General features: G+C 52.1%; 1 protein-coding gene and 2 long non-coding RNA genes across 5 annotated transcripts in view; 1 reads left to right on the forward strand and 2 right to left on the reverse strand.

The window, feature by feature from the left end:
* Positions 1-9321: 9321 nt before the first annotated feature.
* On the reverse strand, positions 9322-11324 carry LOC121017679 (uncharacterized). Its single transcript, XR_005784860.1, has 3 exons — positions 10731-11324; positions 10315-10392; positions 9322-9644 (listed from the first exon to the last, which is right to left on the reverse strand). It is a non-coding gene; the product is annotated as an uncharacterized LOC121017679 (long non-coding RNA).
* An 897-nt stretch (positions 11325-12221) lies between these two features.
* Positions 12222-17120, reverse strand: LOC121017678 (uncharacterized). 2 transcript variants are annotated; one of them, XR_005784859.1, is made up of 3 exons: positions 17014-17120; positions 14407-14563; positions 12222-13021 (listed from the first exon to the last, which is right to left on the reverse strand). It is a non-coding gene; the product is annotated as an uncharacterized LOC121017678 (long non-coding RNA). The 2 variants fall into 2 exon arrangements; XR_005784858.1 differs by having other exon boundaries at positions 16554-17092.
* Positions 17098-19349, forward strand: part of COL26A1 (collagen type XXVI alpha 1 chain) — a 166615-nt gene continuing 164363 nt past the window's right edge. For both annotated transcript variants that reach the window (XM_040456047.1, XM_040456048.1), the window contains exon 1: positions 17098-17366. In XM_040456047.1, coding sequence (XP_040311981.1) covers positions 17209-17366 — 158 coding nt within the window. In that variant the 5' untranslated portion in view covers positions 17098-17208. The remainder of the gene's footprint in view (positions 17367-19349) is intronic.

Genomic DNA, 19349 nt, shown 5'->3' on the forward strand with positions numbered 1-19349 from the left:
CCTCCTCCTCCTTCCTCCTCCTCCTCCTTCCTCCTCTTTCCTCCTCCTCCTTCCTCTTTCTCCCTCCTCCTTCTTCCTCCTCCAGCTTTTTCTTTCCCTCCCTCCTCTCCTCTCCTCTTCTTAACTTGTTAATATGGACAGTTTAAAATATATACCCACAATCTGCTTCAACAATTATCAGCCATTTTCAATCTCATTTTATCTACCATCATTTTCTTCTTCTGGAGTATTTTAAAGCAAACGCCAGACATCATGTCACCTCACTGGTACATACATATGTTTAACAGATCAGGGATTTAAAAAAACCCACATAACTGCCATGTCATTATCATACCTAATAAAATGTACAATGGTTCCTTAATATCATCCACTATCCAGCCCATATTCAAATTTCCCTGATGGGCTTAAAAATGTTTTTACGATGGGTTTGTTCAAACCAAGGTCCAAACAAGGGCCACTCATTGTGTTTGGCTATATTTTTTTAAGTCTCTGTCTTTAAAAAACAAAATAAAACCACCCTTCTATTTTAGAGCAACATCGGATTCAAAGAAAAGTTACAAAGTCACTCAACATCTGATTCAAAGAAAAGTTACAAAGTCACTATGCAGTTCCCCTGTACCCTTCATTCAGTTTTCCCTAATTTAATATCTTATACAACCATGATACATTTCAAAAGTAAGGAAATTAACATCGATACATTACTATTTTTTTTAAAAATTTTAATGCTTTTTATTTATTTTCAAGAGAGAGAAAGAGACAGAGCACAAGCGGGGAGGGGCAGAGAGAGAGGGAGATAGAATCTGAAGTAGGCTCTAGGCTCTGAGCCGTCAGCACGGAGCCTGACGCAGAGCTGGAACCCATGAACCGTGAGATCATGACTTGAGCTGAAGTTGGATGCTTAACCAACTGAGCCACCCAAGAGCCCCAACATCGATACATTACTATTAACTAACCTTCAGTTTATTGGGATTTCATCAGTTTTCCACCAATGTTCTTTCTCTGTTCCAGGATCCAGTCCAGGATCCCACAGTGTCTCTTGTAATCTGTAATGGCCTGCCTTCTCTTTTCCCTTCATGCCATTGGGGTTTGGAGAAGCCAGGTCAACTGGCCCATAGAATGCCCTGCGTTTGGACTTGGCCGATTGCTTCCTTCTGGTGTTTTAACTTGTTCCTCTGTCTCCTGTATTTACTATAAATTCATGGTTACGTGTAAAGGTTTGATGAGACTGAGGCTCCATTTCTTTTCAAGGGAGGAATTCTTTGTGGATGGTGCTTTGTACTTCCTGCCGGCACATAATGTCTGGAGGTTCCAGTTTCAGTGAGTTCCGAAGCATCTTTTATTTTTTTCTTTTCTTTTTTATTTTGGAGAGGGAGAGAGTAGGGGAGGAACAGAGAGCAAGGGGGACACAGAATCCCAAGCAGGCTCCAGGCTCCTCTCTGTCAGCACAGAGCCCGACGCGGGGCCCAAACCCATGAGCCGTGAGGTCATGACCTGAGTCAAAGTCTGACCCTTAACCGACTGAGCCATCCAGGTGCCCCGAGAGTGAGAGAATCGTAAGTAGGCTCCACGATCAGTGCAGAGCCCAAAATGTCACGGCCCTGGGATCATGACCTGAGTTGAAATCAAGAGTCAGATGCTCAACCAGCTGACCCACCCAGGCGCCCTGGAGGATCTTTTTAAACCCACATGACATGTTTGTCCTATCACCGGTGCACTTTTGAGACAACAACAACGACGACGACAAGTTTTTTCCTCTTTGGATGATTAGCATTTTTGGGTATTAGAAAGGTGTCCTTTTTGAGAGGTCTGGTTTTTCCAATCAACTCTTTCCAGGCCAACGTACTAGTCATTCTACTCTTAAAATGAACCCACTCAAAGATTCTCATCATCATCAACAGTAAGAAGTTTGCAGAACAGGAAGCAAGACGACCATTGTCCTATTCTTCAGAGAGGCTCTGCAAATCCGGAAGTGCCAGGGGGTGAGCTGTCCCCAGAATGCCAGCGGTGGAATGGAATTTGCAGCCTCACGTAGCTCATCTCACAGGAGGTATGGCAGAGTGGAGAGCCACCTTGAGGGGTATTAACAGCCATAGGACACAGATCAGTACCCTGCTGCAAGTGCCAGGAGCTGGTTGACCTTGGGCAAATTAGGGCCATCGGGTTCAGCTCTGCAGAATGTGTGCTGCATAAATCTGGGGCAAATCATTCCCATGGATTGCGAAGTGAATGGCGGCCCCTGCAGTTGTGCAGTCTACAGCATACATAAATGTACACGGCCACCCTGAAGAGCTACACAGTGCTCTATGGGTCCCAGTTTTATCTTCTACCAACTGGCTGCACCAGGGTCAAGGCAGGAAGCAGAATGGATCCTGGATGGTTCAAATGAAGAGGCTTCAATGAAGGACCCCTTATAGACACATGGGATGGGGAAGCATGCTGTGACGGATGCTGTTGGGGCCTACTGGGAGCTGGAGCACGGAAGGGGCCTCTGGTCGCAGCTGGAGCCCTGGAAGGACAGGTTATTGTCACAAACTTGGACACTGAAGCCGGGAAGGAGCCGGAAAGATGTATGCCCGCTCTCACTCTCCCCCTGGCTTCCTCTCTTGCTGATTCCTCCCACTGGCTGGACTGAAGGAGCCAGGCGATGCAGCCTGCCAGGCTCAGAACACGGCAGAGAGGGGTGGCAAACAGAGGAAAGTACTTCAGGCCACCTGGGATCCGATAATAGATCTGAGACCCCTTACGCCTCACGTTCCTTCATTCCGGGCACAACATTTAAAAAAATATTGGGCTCCGTTTTCCCCCTAAACCATGTTGGACCCCGATGAGGAAGTAAATAGCGAAGGGTCAGTGTATGAAAGGCATGGAGGTAGCCAACAGTGGCAGGACGCGGGTCAGGACTCTGGGTTCCCAGGCACCTACTCAGAATGGAACACCTACCTGTCTTGGCCCTGGGGACCCAGAGAGGCACACTTCAGTCCGAGCCCACAGCCCCAGCCTCCCTCTGCCATCCTATGACAGTGCTGTCCCCACCTCCCGCACTGTTTCCAGCCTCAACTCTTAACCCTCTTCTGGCTTCCCCTGGTATGTGTGGAATGATCTGGACCCGACCCTCCCCCACCTTACTCTATTCCAGCCACACCAGCCTCTTTGATCCTCCTAGAACTTGTTACATTCTAGCGTCTCATGCTCCTCCTTCCCATCATTAAAGTCTTCAGGGGCGCCTGGGTGGCTCAGTCCGTTGAGCGTCCGACTTCAGCTCAGGTCATGATGTCACGGTTTGTGAGTTCCAGCCCCGCATTGGGCTCTGCTGACAGCTCAGAACCTGGAGCCTGCTTCGGATTTGGTGTCTCCCTCTCTTTCTGTCCCTCCTCTGCTTGCGCTCTGTCTCCCTCTCTCTCAAAAATAAGTAAACTTTAGGGAAAAAAAAAGCCTCTGCTTCAATAGCACCTCCTCCTAGAGGCCACACCCACCTCTCCATCTAAAGCAGTGTCCCCCACCCCTCGTTAACACCTAATATTTAAAAGTGCAATCTCCTGGGGGCGCCTGGGTGGCTCAGTCGGTTAAGCGTCCCAACTCTTGGCTTCCGCTCAGGTCCTGATCTCACAGATCGTGGGTTGGAGGCTCGCATCGGGCTCTGTGCTCACGGCGTGGAGCCTGCTTGGGATTCTCTCTCTGCCCCTTCCCTGCTCCCGAGCGCTTGTTCTCTCTCTCTCTCACAATAATTAAATAAACTTAAAAAAAGTAGAATGCCTTGTTGTTTTCTTGTTTATTGCTGGTAACGCTGAGCAGAGTTTAAGCATCTTGATGTCAGGGCCTTGGTTTATCTTACTCACCAGATAGAAGGATGGATTCCTTTCCAATGGTTTTGTAGGGCACAGACAACTCTTTCTTCCTCCCTTTATTTTGTTCCTTTCGTTAGGGGTATTCTTTGAAACGATTCCCCTAATGCAAAGAAAAAAAAAATCTTACAGTTAAGTGCCTGGCATGTCATAGGCACTCAATAAATATTTGTTGAATGAAGCAATGAATCGGTGATCCCATATATGTCGGGGGTGCCTCCGAGGGTGGAAGTGGGGGTGTAAGGCAGGCTGAGTGGAGATCAGTCCTGACTCACTTCTCTCCTGGGCTCCTCACGCTCTGTCCCATGACTTCACTGCCTCTGCCTCCATGGACTAGCCTCCAGTTCTAGGTCTGTCCCTCCAGTGAAACATCCTCATTGGATAACCTAGAAGCACATCTGCATTCAATACATCCCCAAAGGGACTCTCTTCTGTCACCCCCGGCAGGCCCGCTCTCCCCTTCCCAGGCTCAGTTCATGGCCCTCCTAGAAGGGGGCAGTATACACAGTGACTAGGAGTCCCAGACTGCCTGGGTCTGAATCACCGCTCTTTGTGCCTTAGTTTTGCCATCTATAAAATGGGGATAATAACGGTACCTTGTTCACTTGTTGGAACGAATCAAAGAGTATAGAATTTCAGGTGCTTGGGACAGTACCTGCGTCCAGGAAGCTGGAGCTGTGTTCCATTCTCACCATTATCACGGGCTGTCTCCTGGGCGGGGACCCAGCATCATTTCAGATACCCACTTCACCCTTCGTGCTTCCGATAGAAATATAACAGAAGTTTTGCATGTGGTTTTGAATTTTCTAATAGCTACCTTCAAAACATGTAGGAGAAAAAAGGAAAATTAATTTTAACAATTTTATTTAGCCCAGTGTATAAAAAAATGATCATTTCAACATAGAATAATGTAAAAGTTAGTGGTGAGATATTTTGCATTCTCTTTGTATGTATTTATCTATTTATTTATTATTTTTTTATTTTTTTTAACATTTTTATTTATTTTTGAGACAGAGAGAGACAGAGCATAAATGGGGGAGGGTCAGAGAGAGAGGGAGACACAGAATCTGAAACAGGCTCCAGGCTCCGAGCTGTCAGCACAGAGCCCGACGCGGGGCTCGAACTCACAGACCGCGAGATCATGACCTGAGCCGAAGTCGGACGCTTAACCAACTGAGCCACCCAGGCGCCCCCCTATTTATTTATTAAGGATTTAAAAATTATTTTTAACTAAATCTCTACACCCAACGTGGGGCTCATACCCACAACCCTGAGATCAAGAGTCACATGCTCCACTGACTGAGCCATCCAGGCACCCCTTTTACATTCTTTTTAAAATTTGGAGTCAGTTCTTCAAAACCTGGTGTATACGCTATAGTTGTAACACATCTAGCTGTGGACCAGCCACGTCTCAAGAGCTCAACAGCCACAGGCAGGGGCTGGTGGCCACAGGGTTGGACGGTATAGACCTAAGCGGTCAGCAGGTTTTCGGGGGATTCTCTCTAATTCTGTCTAACCTGCTCCCTCATCACCATCTCCACTCATCTTCCAGCTATGCTTTTTAAAAAATTATTATTACCATTATTATTAAAATTTTTGTTTAATGTTTATTTAGTTTTTGAGAGAGACAGACGGAGCACAAGTGGTGGAGGGGCAGAGAGGGGGGAGACACAGAATCGGAAGCAGGCTCCAGGCTCTGAGCTGCCAGCACCGAGCCCGACGCAGGGCTTGAACTCACGAACCGTGAGATCATGACCTGAGCCCAAGTCGGATGCTCAACTGACTGAGTCACCCAGGCGCCCCTAAAAATTATTTTTATTATTGATTTATTGATATTTTAGAGAGAGAGTGAGTGTGAGCAGGGGAGGGGCGGGGGGAGAGAGAGAGAGAGAGAGAGAGAGAGAGAGAGAGAGAGAATGAATCTTAAGCAGGCTCCTTGCTCAGCACAGAGCCCAATACTGGGCTTGATCCCTTGACCCTGAGCCTAAATCAAGAGTTGGACACTCAACCAACCAAGCCACCCAGGTAGTGCCCCTGCACTACTTTTCTGCAAAAGCCTCTGTGTTGGTCTTCCCGGCCTCCAACCTTCCCTGTTCCTATTTGTTCTAGCTTCTGCAGCCAGAGAAAGCTTCCTAAATGCAAACCGAATCACTTCCGGCCTCTGTTTAAACCCCTGCAGGGCTGCTCCACCCCCTGCGAGTGGGGCAACTTTGGCCCCCTGTGATGTGTCCCTGCTGGTGCAGTGGAACTGGCCTCTTGTCTGGCTGTTGCTCACGTCTTCTCTGCTCAGCTGCCTCGGGTGCCATTTCCTGTTATAATCTTACCTTAGCTGCTACAATTTCCCGACCCTGTGTATGTGACTTGCTCTGGGATTTATGTATGGAAAAGAAAGCGGTGATAGATGACTCTAGAAAGGTAGTTTGGCGCCAGGTGGTGAAGGACTTTGAACGCCAGATCTAGGAGTGTTCAGACTTTATTGTGTAGGTAATGGGGAGCCACTGTGAGTGTTTGAGGGAGAGCAGCTAGGGCAAGGGATGAGTCCAAGAGGGACTTTTGGCATCAGGCTTAAAGGGAGATCAAATCCAAATCCTTGGCACCCTCTGCAAAGGCCTCGAGGGGAATGACATGATCTGCGTTCCGGAACCATCTTTTCTGAAGGCCACTTAGGGGTGGGTTGGAGAGAGGAAGTGAGGCAGAGAACAGTGCTTGTTCGAGCTTTTGTAGGTGAGTCCCTTTCTACTATTATACAGAAGAATGTATGTGAGCAGGAACTCTCCTAGTGACCCTAGGTGAGAATCCTCTTTCTGTCTTACAGACAGACAAAGAAACTGGAGTTCAAGGCTAAGAAAGAGGTCCACAGCACCCCGCGGCAAGTGCCTGCGTCCGGGTCCTGTTGGGCCTGATGCCGGAAGGCCTGCAGGCGGCAGGACAGCCGCTGTGTAGCACCAGGTGCACCCAGACTACGAGGCTGCTTCCCATGGCGAAGATTTCTCTGGGCGGCTCTGTGAGGGCGCGCAGGCCAGATGGAAGTCAGACGGCAGCGCAGGGCTTTGAAAGAAAATGGTTCCTTACTTTGACTCCCTTGCTCCCCTGTAAGATTTGATTTTTTCTTTTTTAACTTGGAGTTAAGTTAATACACAATATCACACCGATTTCAGGCGTACCACAGTGATCCGACAATTATATGTATTACGAAATAGTTACCCTCTGTCACCATGCAAAGTGATTACAATATTATGGACCGTATTCCCTAGGCTGTACTTTTTCATCCGCCGTGACTTATTTGCTTTATAACTGGAAGTCTGTGGCTCTTAATCCCCTTCCCCTATTTCGCCCATCCCCTACCCATTCCCCTCTGGCAACCAACCACCAGTTGCCCCCTCTCTCTCTCCCCATAAGAGTCTGATTAAACTGACATGGTCTTCTGGTTACAAGCAACGCCCTAGCTTTAATAATGCCTTAATTTTAAAATCCCAGAATTAATTTTTGGCTCTCTTCGGCATGCAAAGATTTCCCCCAAAGCCTTTAATTCTGTAATCAACTATTTCTCCAATCAAAGAAGACTCCACGGGACTTTCATGGTCTTAATTAATGACTGTCTAATCAGAATTCCACTCTGACTGCTTTAATCTCCCCTTCCCCTTTTTTTCTGGTCTCTCAATGAAGGGCTTATCTAGAACTTGTTTTGACTTCAAACGGACACTTTGGTAATAGTAAATTGCAATACGGGTTTTATCAAGTGGAACCAACTTTTCATTCTCTTTCTTCTGGGTCTTAGTCTCAAAGCCACCCTTAGGGAATATGGCCTTCCTTCCTGTCTGGTTTTCAGCAAAACATGCCTTCAGAGAAGCCCGGGGAAGGTGTTTTAGATTATGCGCAACAAAGACCTCCAGGGTAAAGCCTTTTTTTTTTTTTTTTTTTTTTTTTTTAATTTTGTGTATTCATTTTTGAGAGAGACAGAGACAGCAGGAGTGGGGGAGAGGCAGAGAGAGGGGGAGGAAGAGAGAATCCCAAGTAGGCTCCACACTGTCAGCACAGAGCCCAGCTCATGAAACCATGAGATCATGACTGGAGCCGAAACCAAGAGTCTGATGCCTAACCAGCTGAGCCACCCAGGCGCCCCTGGGGTAAATCTTTCTAAAGTGATGGTGGGCTGATCTTCACCAAGGCTATGTGGAGGTTTTTGGTTTGATGATTCTTGCTTAAGTAGTAAACATAGTCATTTCTTTTTTTTTTTTTTTATTAAAAAAATTTTTTTTAATGTTTATTTATTTTTGCGAGAGAGACACAAAGTGTGGGTGGGGGAAGGATAGAGATAGAGAAAGGGAGACACAGAATCCAAAGCGGGCTTCAGGCTCCGAGCTGTCAGCACAGAGCCCGACGCAGGGCCCGAACTCACAAACTGCGAGATCATGACCCGAGTCGAAGTCAGACGCCCAACCGACTGAGCCACCCAGGTGCCCCAGTAAATGTAGTAATTTTAGATAGAGATACGAGTGGGTCAGGTGCTAGGTCTCTCTTGCAATGAATGGCAAATTCCTTCTTTTGGTCCTGTCGTCTATATAGAACCCACCTGCCATTTCCATTTGTGGCTCTCTCTTTCTCTTTGTCACATACAAAGAAATAAAGAACACACAGTAAACAGTTGCAGTCTGGGGCCCAAAACCTGCACGAATGTCCCTTAGATGCCACCTCCCCGGGGACAGCAGCTTGGCCCCCAGCTCTCTTCTTCCTGGGGGTTTGGGGGAATTAACCAAATGATTCACTGATTCACTCAGATAACCGGCTAATATTGACTAAGCTTTGACTGGGTGCGAGCCTCTCAGGCCCACGGACACAGAGACGAGTGGGAAACGACCATTGGTTTCGGAGTGTGAAGTGTGTTGTAGGGGAGACGGCAGACGTGTGAAGAAGTAAGCATGGCAAGGGAACATGGGTGTGGGCATAGGATATTGTGGAAAGATCTCTGGAGGCACCAGATGGGCATCGTCCTAGTTGGAGAGATTAGTGAGGCGCTGGATTCTGGAGGAGACTCACGGGGGGACGTGCGGGGTGGGGACACAGACAGAGGGTGGAAGAGAGTCTTAGTCCATTCGGGCTGCTGAAAGAGAACACCGCAGGCCGGGGGTGCTTCTAAACAACAGGCATTTGTTTTTCACTCTTCTGGAGGCCTCCAAGACCACGGTGCTGGCAGATTCTGTGTCTGGTGACAGCCTGCTTCCCAGTTCACAGACATCTCTGTCTCCTGACACGGCAAAGGAGCAAGGGAACTCTCTGAAGTCTCTTTTAGAAGGGTGCTCATGGGGCGCCTGGGCGGCTCAGCCGGTTAAGCGTCTGACTTTGGCTCAGGTCATGATCTCACGGTCCATGGGTTCGAGCCCGTCAGGCTCTGTGCTGACAGCTCGGAACCTGGAGCCTGCTTCGGATTCTGTGTCTCCCTCTCTCTCTGCCCCTCCCTCACGCATACTCTGTGTCGCTCTTTCTCTCAAAAATAAATATTTAATGAACATTAAAACAAACAAAAAAGCAAGGCACTCATCCCCATTCAGGAGGCTCCACCTTAATGACCTAATCACCTCCCAAAGGCCCCACCTTCTAAGGCCATTGCCTTGGGGGTGGGCTTTCAACATGTGAGTCTGGGCGGGCCAGAAGCATTCAGTCTGCAGCACAGCACAGACAGAGGGGAGCCGGCTGTGCAGTCTCAACAATGGAAAAGATCCTGGCCCGTTGAGGGAACAGAGGTGTCCCTCTGGAGCTGGAGCATGCAGAGGTGGTGTGGAGGTGGGGGAGGACAAGCGTCATCTAGAATAGACCAGATTTAGAGACCCCATCGGATACGGGGCAGGGGGACCGGATTTCAGTCCGGGTGGTGTGTGCGCAGAGGAGCCCCCGGGGGTGGGGGTTGCCCCACAGGGCTGCGGAGGGGCAAGGGGGGGCTGACGCCCATCCTGGGGTCTGCGGGCTGAGCCTGAGTGGGGGTGTGCCCACCCCGAAAACAGGGGCCGCCTTTCCCTAATTCACACAAGCGTGGACAGGCAGTGACCCTAAGGGTGGAGCTCAGCTTTTACCCCGCTGAGTCTGAGGGCCCCTGGGAGACAATGCAGATGTGGGAGGGAGGGGTGGTCCATGGCAGCCAGGGGACTGGGCATGCAGAGTGAGCCGACCGAGTGGTGGCAGCACCACCCCGCCGATGGTCACCCGTGTCCAGGGCTTGCCCTCTGTCATGCCAGGCACACACCTTCGTTTTGCTCCCCAACCTGCAACCCCCACCCCTCCTCAGCCCTCTGACTTTGGACCTGTTTGAAGAAGAACTTGGCTCCCTACTGTCCCCCTTCTGCCTGAGCCTGTCCCCCTCCTCACTGGTTTTCCAAGGTGGTCTGGAGGGGAGGATGGAACCTGGAGTTGGGGTGGGGGAGTAGGGGAGAAGGGTGTCGGGGGACAGACCACAGAGCAGCGTAGAGCACCCATTCACCCGGACAGCTGCCTTTGGTGGGGGGTGGCTTCTCTCCAGCTCTCAAGGGGTTTGGGTGCACATACACCATGGTACCTGCTGGGTGCACAGGTGGGAGCTAAGCAGGCACCTTCCGCTCCACCCCAGGCCCTCTTCCACCCCCCCCCCCCCGCCCCTGCTCCTGCTCCCTGTGCCCTCCCTGCCTCTCAGCTCTGTTCAAATCTCTCCTCTTGCTTCAAGGCCTCTCCGGAGTTCAAACGGATTTCCCTGCCCGGAATCCCCAGCCTCCTCTGAGCTGTTAATTCTGGATCACATGGCGTCAGGGACAACATTTCCTTATTTGCGTCCTTCCTAAGGGTCCTCCTGTAAGTCCAGCTGTGGGTGAAACTGATGTCTGATTCGGCTGGGCACCTCTAGGGCCTAGCACAGAGCCTCACCTGTGCCCTTTGGTTCGCCACACGTTAGGATTTGCTTAGTGAGAGCGACAGACACATCTGGGGAAATGAAAGAGAGGGACGTGACCCAGATCTTGCATAGACGCAGATGGACAGGCACCAAAAGGTTCAATCTTATCCGTAGGAGATCATTTTCTGACCGCTTCTGCAGGGCAAAGGGCCCCTTTGCACCAAGCCACCAAAGCACACATACGTCCTTTAATGTATTAGAAAAGGCCAGGCAATGCTACAGTAGTAAGATGTCCCTGACATCTCCGTGGCTGACCACTGAAGGCTCTCCAGCGCTAGTTAGGGGGCGGGCTGGGTGGGGGAAAGCCTTCTGCACACAGGGGTCCAGGCTGACCCAGGCCCAGCCCAGGGAACATCTGGGGGACAGACAGGGCTTGGAGAAGTCATACCCCCTCACCTCTCTTTGCCCAGAAGTGGGCGTGGTCCCTTCTGCTCCTACCCAGCGGCCAGAGCTAGCCACGTGGCCCTGCCCAGCTGCAAGGGGGGGGGGGGGGGGGGGGCCGGGGGGGGGGGGAGCCCTTCTCTGGAGAAGGCAGCTGATCCAGACGTTGGTGAACACCAGTTTCCTCTCCCAGACTTGCTCAGGCCCATTTGGGGGAAAGTCTTCCATGGATGAGGTGCCTTTCTTGCCCCGAGGGCCTGGAACCACGGTCTCAGGGCCTTGGCTCCTGCTTTCCACTTACCTGACTCGCGAAGTTCTCCTTGCGTTCAGCGGCCGTCATCATGCGTTGGCCTCCAAGTCGTCCTTGGGACTCAAAGAACAAGTTTCATTGCTTTTCCCCGCACGACCGGGGAGGTCTGGATCACTCCCGGCCGGTCTTCCCTAAGTGCAGGGTCCCTCCGTGGCCACTCCTACCTCCCCAGTCACTCACCGTCGCTCTGTTTTACGGTCTCGTGGCAGGAGCCCCAAGTGCTGAGCTGCAGCACTGGGCAGTGCGGGGAGTGAGGAGCCCTGGGAAGAACTAGCCATCACAGACCCTCAGCTCGGGCACTGGTGGGAGGGCCATCATGATGTGGGGTTACCGTGTCTAAACACCCCACCGTCTTCATACCTGCGCCAGGGTAAAACCGGTAAGGCCAACACTCTCCTGGGCATCGCCTCTCCCTTGCGAGGGACTGAATGTTTGTGTCCCCCCCCCCCCCCACTCCCCATCCATCCCTCGAGATCCTAACCCCCTAGTATGATGGTATTTGGAGGCGGGGCCTTTGGGAGGTGCTTAGCTCAGGAGGCTGGAGCCCTCCTGGACGGGACTGATGCCCTCATAAAAGAGACCCCAGCGGGCTCCCTTGCCCCTTCTGACATGTGAGGACACAGCGAGAAGATGGCCTCCCATGAACCAGGAAGTGGGCCCTCACCTTGATCTTGGACTTCCAGCTCCCAGAACTGTCAGAAATAAATTCCTATGGTTTATAAGCCCCCTAGTCTATGGTGTTCTTTATAGCAGCGGAAGGAACACACGAAGACACGGCCTTCCTTTGTTTATCATCGAACCGTCTCCTTAAGCTCTTTGGGAAGCATTTGCTGGGCTGTGGCCACATTAGGGAGCAAACTTATCACCATACAAGTTGGGCTTTTAGTGTGGGTGATTGAGCACACTCCCTATTTTTTTTTTAGTGTTTTTTAGGTTCTGTTTTTGACACTCCCCCTCCCCCCCACCCCTTCAAACTTCTGTTTAAGGTCATGGGCTGTTGTGGCAGCCGTCAAATTCGCCGTCTTCTGAACATCTATCTCACTGCCGGTGTTTGGGGGAAACAGGTAGGCTTACACTTGCAGGTGTGCTGGGCAAAGCAGCGTTCCTGTTTATAGGGCCCGGGTGGACACCTGTGGGGGTGTGTGGGGGAAAGGAGAAAAATTCAGGGTTCGCATCTTGCAGAGTGTCCATGTTTGGCTCCCACTCTGCCCCGGCCCAAGGACAAAAAGCTTGGAGCAGTTCCGCTGTGACCGTCCTGCGACCTGGAGTCAACCCTGCCCATTTCTGTGCCGTCTTGGGATCTGGAACAGCTGGGATTACGGGCTGTTGGAGAAATCAATGTGAAAACGTCTCCGTTCCTATGCGGCCTCCCTGAACTTCTGGGGGGAACCGGAGAATCCATGTGCAATAGGGCACTGGGCGGGGGAGGGGAAGATTTCTGTTTTAGATTAACAGGAGGGTTTATCATGCCGGAAGGTCAATATTTACCTTGGCTTCAGCTTGATGAGTATTACTTCTCTGTTCAGTGGCTCTCTCTGCTGACTTCAGCAGAACAGAAGATCTGCTTTTTGTCTGCGATAGAGGATGCTGACTGATACTTTCTTATCAGAAACGCCTGCTAACAGAGTTGGGGAGGGGCCCACTCTTCTAGTGTGTGTGTGTGTGTGTGTGTGTGTGTGTGTGTATGTGTGTGTGTGGGGGGCTGTCTCCTTCCACCAAGAAATCTGATCCGTCTTTGTACAAACAACCCGTTTTCAAGGCACTTTTGAACTTGCAAAAGGAGGAGAGAGCACAGGGCCCTGGACAAATCACTTGTCTCCACTCCTTGTCTGAAAAGTAATTCCGAGGACCCCTGCCTGTCCATGTCAGGCCTGTGGCAAACAGTGGAGGAGCTCAGGAAAGCCTCCCAGCCTCATTCGGCCGGTTTTCGTTACATTGAGGTTGGGAGGGAAGAGGTTCTGTGATCGCCCAAGGTCACCAAGGAAGAGAGGAGGAAGGAGTCAGCCCTGCAGTCAGGGTCCCAGCTCCAAGCCCTTATGGCTCAATGTCTTAGGCTCCTGGGAACAGTGGCTTCTGCCTCTCCCGAAGTGCTAACGGGTATTTGTGGGATGCCGAAGGCACCGGTGTGGAATACAGACACAAGCGGGTGGGTGGAGCACCGATTAGGCCAGCCAATCAGTGCCCGTGATTGAAGACCCCTAGACTCTCTGAGGTACCGCCTGACCCTTTACTTCAGGGCCCTCAAACATCCCGTTTGCCACTCACCACAAGTAAGTTTTATCTTAAAGAGAAAACACGCAAACTGTACATCCTTCACAATAATAGTCTCATATTTGTTTTAAAATAAAGTTTTGTTTCAGGGCACCTGGGTGGCTCAGTCGGTTAAGGGTCCGACTTCGGCTCAGGTCATGATCTCGCGGTTTGTGAGTTCCAGCCCCGCGTCGGGCTCTGTGCCGACAGCTCGGAGCCTGGAGCCTGCTTCGGATTCTGTGTCTCCCTCCTCTCTGCCCCTCCCCTGCTCATGCTCTGTCTCTTTCTCAAAAGTGAAATAAACATTAAAAAAAAATTTTTTTTAAATAAAATAAAGTGTGGTTTTAAATTGTTGGAATACTGGGTTTGTCCCGGGGCCTCTCAGAGTCTCGTCTGAGAAAGCTCTGCACCCTGGGATATGAGCCTCCTGGTCAGCCCCACTTGGGCGTGGGGGTTGAGAAGGGGGGTGCTCTTCAATTTTATCCCTCACCAAAGCCTTACAAATTACCATAATGAACATTTATTGTCATAAGGTGCCAGCACCATTCAAGCACTGCAGGTGAAGAATTCATTGAATTCTTTTAGCAAACCCATGCACTAGGTGTCGTGATTATTACTCTGGTTTTACAGACGAGGGCGCTCAGAGAGGTTAGGTAACATGTCCAAAGTCACAGGGCTGGTACCTGTTGAAGTGGGATTCTACTCACTGGTGTTCTCTGGGGGGAGTTTAGAGTGTATTGCTATTGAACCCTTCTCCGTTCTTCTTGGCTCCCGCGGCCCCATCTTGGGTGGGGGGGGGGTGGCAGCTGAAAATCTTACGTACAAGAGTGACAGCTCAGTAAGGCTGGGTATATCCACAGGTGCCTTGGAGAGGGGAGTGGCAGACGAAGAGAAGAGTGAATTACTGAAGGCCGGACCTGGAAAGATCTTCAGAGACAACCAATACACTTTTCACTTTACAAATGAAGACACTGGGAAGGGCCAGAGAGGGGAGTTTTCTGCAGGTCATCAGCAAGTGAGTGGGGGAGGCCGGAACAGACCTGGGGCTTCTGGGTCTGGGTGGTGTGGGCAGTATCATATTTCTTTTCCTGATTTTATGCATCTGTCTTTTTATCCCTTACCATCTAAATGGAACCGCCTCTTGTTTGCAGAACTTTTGTCCGAACTGCTGGTTCCCCTTTGCTATTTTTTTTTTTTTTACTTTATTTTGAGAGAGAGAGAGAGAGAGAGAGAGAGAGAGAGAGAGAAGGGGAGGGGCAGAGAGAGAGGGAGAGAGAGAATCCCAAGCAGGCTCCGCACTGTCAGTGCAGAGCTCTATGCAAGGCTCGAACTCACAAACCACGAGATCACGGCCTGAGCCGAAATCTAGAGTTGGACGCTTAACCGACTGAGCCACCCCGGTGCCCCTGCCTTTTGCCATTTTAATGCCTCCCTGAAGAGTAGTGCAGGCACCGTGAGGGTGACAACCATATTATTTGCTTCTCTACCAGCCCTCACTGTGCACAGCATGGTGCTGAACACAGAAGCTTCCTGGTCACGTTCGTGGGGCCAGAAGGAACTTACTGTCCTACATATGAAACGGAGGACCAAACTCAGACAACTGTCTCAGTCCTGAAGTTGCCGGGATGAATTAATTCTTTCCCTAAAGCTTTCCATCCTGAACGAACCCTGAGGTGTACAGAATAGTGTTACCCCTCTTTTCTCTCTGCACCTCTCTTGTCTGGGTGCAGCCTGTAGCACTGGACAAATGACTTTAAGATAAAAACGAAATCCTTAAAAAAAAAAAAAATCTTGTTCCCTTCATGTCACGCCTGCAGCATAAAGCTAATTTATAGCTACATGGAATTTCTCTGGTCTTTAAGGTCTCATTATACAAGTAAAGGAGAGGAAGGAAGAAGACAGAATGCTTACAAATTCCTGGGGGGTGGGGAATGACCTCACCACTTACTGGGTGTTAGCCAACTGCCCAGGGACCACAGTTCAGATTCCTTCTGGGGAGGCCCTGAAAATCCCCTGATAACCCAAACTCTCAAATCTTTTAGGTCTTGAGAGAGGGATGGAGGGCAAGTTGAAGGAAGTAGTTCTCGGTCCAAGTGACATTTCCCATTATGCACTGCCCACTCGGAGATGGACTGTATCCAACCTGAGTCCTGGTCAGAGACTCGGGACTTGGGAAGTCCACTGACGAGGCCTCAGCAGGATGTGAGAGAGCCGAGTGGAGAAAGATGGGTAGTTTGGGGAGAAGGTGAAGCAGGTTGGATATGTTTGGGGATAGGTACTCAAGAGGGTACATATGGGATATGTAAACAAGAGGACAGAAGCCGCGGGAGTGGGCCTTTCTATTCACATCCCCAGCGGCATCTTCCTGTATTCCCCTAAAAACAATTCCAGAATTCTCTTACAAAATGTACTGCAGCCCATTAAGCACTTCCATATTGGATGGCTTCTCTCCAGACCTCGGGGCATTTTACAGACTAGGAGCTCTTAGTTAGGGGGGGCCAAGAGGCAGCTTTGGGGCCTCTGTCAGCCCCTAGGATGCTTCAGGGAGAATTAGAAAGACTCAATCTGGGGAGAGGGGGCACAGCCTAGATTTTGGGCCCCACCTGTCCCCTGCTTGAGGTACAGCGCTCTGGAGATCTTGCAGCCCAGAAAAGATCAACTTGGGGCCAGGCGGCCCATGGGCTCAGTGTGGGATCTGGGACTGGCCATGCCCATCTGTAAAAGGTGGGATTGTAATCCGATCTCCCCTCCCCTGAAGCTACTTTCCAGATCTGATGCCTCATGAATCGGTGATTCCAAGGACAACTTCTCACCCCCAAGTCCAGGGCTTTCCTCATTCCTGGCTACAGCTCACCTTGGAGAGAGAGAGAATTGGCAAGGTAGAGGGTGGAGGTGAAAAAGGAGAAGATTCTAAGGAAGCCTGGGTGTGAAGTAGTTTTGTCCAAAGGGCCCTAGACCAAGAGCGTGCTCTTTTTCCGGCTTAACTCTTTTGGGCCTCTGCTTCCGCCTCTAAAAAATGGGAATGGTGGCATCTAATACCGAGGGCAACGTTGTGGGGATTAAAATCGCCCAGGTGAAATTGCCAGGCATGCAGCGGGGATCCCACGAGCGTTTGCGGACCCGAAGAGGGCTTGGTTGGGAAGGTTCTAGAGTGCGTGCGCGAGGACGCAGGCGCGACGTCTGGCTTTCCGGGCACGCGGCTCCCTCCCCACCCCCCGGACCCCCAGCTCTGCAGCCACTGCCGCCTCCTCGGCCCCGGACCGCCGAGGGTTAATGAAAAAGCCCCACGCCCCCTTTGACGGAGCTGAGCCCACCTCGCCGAATTTGAAAAGGCGGCCCTGGAGAGGCGTGGGCGCCCCCCAGAAACTTCCAACTCGCACCCGGGCTCCGCTCGCTCGCAGGCTCGCTCGCTCTGCTCCCGGCGGGGGCCGCGGGTTCGGTCCGGCCGCGGGTGCGCTCCCGCCTGTCCTGCCGCCCGGGCTCCGGGTCCCCGCGGGCGGCCGCGCAAGATGAAGCTGGCTCTCCTCCTGCCCTGGGCGTGCTGCTGCCTCTGCGGGTCGGCGCTGGCCACCGGCTTCCTGTACCCCTTCCCGGCCGCAGCCCTGCAGCAGCACGGCTACCCCGAGCCGGGCGCCGGCTCCCCCGGCAGCGGCTACGGGAGCCGCCGGTGAGTAGCGCGGCGACGGCAGGGCCTGGGGGGCGAGCGCTGGGGACGCGGGGCGGTCGGGGGCTCGGGGCTGGAGACGAGAGGCTGGCGGGCGGAGGGCGCCGGGCGGTGGGGGGGTGGGGATGGAGCACTGGGCGGTGGGGCTGGGGACGCGGGGCGCTCGGAGGCTGGGGGCTTGGGCGGCCTGGGCCGGGGCGGGGGTGGGGGGCGCGGGGTCGGGACTGCGGTGGTCTCTGGCCGCGCCCACCTTCTCTCTTCCTTTCTTTGCTCCCCCAACCTTCGCCCCCCTTCGGCTCCCGGCTCCGAGTGGAGGTGGCCGAAACCTGCGGGGGTGGGGGTGGGGTGGGGAGGCGCGCGGAGGGAGCGACCGTGGCCCGCTGGGGCTGCGTGGCTCAGTCCCTGGATGTTTACCGGGTCACGTGGCTCCGCCGCGCTCACCTGCGCGGTCGCGGCTTTGTGTTGGGGAGCAGGTTCCCGGGTTGCCAAGGCCGAGCGTCCGGTCTCCCGCCTCTCTTGCTTGCTGCCCAGGGATACCGGGGGGAGGCGGCGGGCGGGGGGGGGGGGGACGATTCCGTCCCGTCCTGGGGGCCGGGACCGCGAAGGAGCCTCTGCTAAGCACCCCCCAGTCACCTGGGGACGTGGAACCGGGCTCCGATTGGACGGATCCGCTGCGGGGCCGGAGAAGGAGCCAGGTCACCGAACCCGAGGCGCCGGGACGCACCGGTGGCTTCCTCCTCTGCCGGCAGGTGGCGCCCTGGCCACCCCAGAGACGGTTAGGGCAGCGTCTGCTCACCGCGAGGTTGAATTCCCCCAGAAAACGCGTGAGCACGCAAGTAAAAGTTGCCAAATGCCCGTTTGCGCAGCTCAGTCGAATTCAGCATTTCCTCATTTAATAATTACAACTCACAGAGTTGTGATCGCTCTCTAGAGCACACAACGTGCATTCGTCCCTTCCGTGTCTTTGGATCCTAAACCCCCTCCGGGGGTACCTATTACAGCGTTATCTTTCCTTCGGGTGAGGAAATGGAGCGCCAAGGGGAGGTCCCCAAGTTAGTGGCAACTCAGGACTGACCTTCTGTCTGCTTTCTCCCAATCCTGTCCTTTCTACCGCACCACTCTGCTTATTGTTACGGAGGAAGGCAAGAGACAGGTCCCAGCGACGTCTCCTTTGTGATATTTATTTACCAAACCCCGGAGAACTATTAAGATGAATCCTGGAAATGAATGTCTTATATAGCACCGGGGAAGCAGGGATGTTTTGTGCCGGGCAGGCTGTATGCTTAATGGCTGGGTAAGGCGAGACTCAGGAAAGCGCGCGCGCGCGCGCGCATACACACACATACACACACACACACACACAAAGTGCTTCTGGAAAACTTTGCATACAATTTTATTTCCCTCATTTTTGTTTGGAAATACTTACCCATGGCTTCTATTAGTATTATTCCCCAGACACCCACAGTAGTGTGGGCTCTGCACTCATCCCCCGCATATGAGGATAGTCTGAAAAAAACAAGCTTTTTTTTTTTTTTTTTTAATTTTTTTTTTTCAACATTCATTCATTTTTGGGACAGAGAGAGACAGAGCACGAACGGGGGAGGGGCAGAGAGAGAGGGAGACACAGAATCGGAAACAGGCTCCAGGCTCCGAGCTATCAGCCCAGAGCCCGATGCGGGGCTCGAACTCACGGACCGTGAGATCGTGACCTGGCTGAAGTCGGACGCTCAACCGACTGCGCCACCCAGGCGCCCCAAAACAAGCTTTTCAAGTTGTAGAGTGATCTGTATAACATGGTCTCATTTATGAAAAAACATTCTGGTTTATGGGGATGTATGCCCCGAAAAAAATGCATAGGCGAACATTTCCTACAGTTACCTTTCGGGAGAGTCCAGAGGTCCGAGGGCAGGGGTGGAAGGTGGGTGGGCTTCCATTTTCTCCCTTGGTGTCCCGGTGTCCTGTTTGCATCTCTTAACAAGGAGCATA

This window comes from Herpailurus yagouaroundi, unplaced genomic scaffold, assembly GCF_014898765.1.
Source record: "Herpailurus yagouaroundi ecotype Mexico unplaced genomic scaffold, PumYag 216, whole genome shotgun sequence".
NCBI classification, from domain to species: domain Eukaryota; kingdom Metazoa; phylum Chordata; class Mammalia; order Carnivora; family Felidae; genus Herpailurus; species Herpailurus yagouaroundi.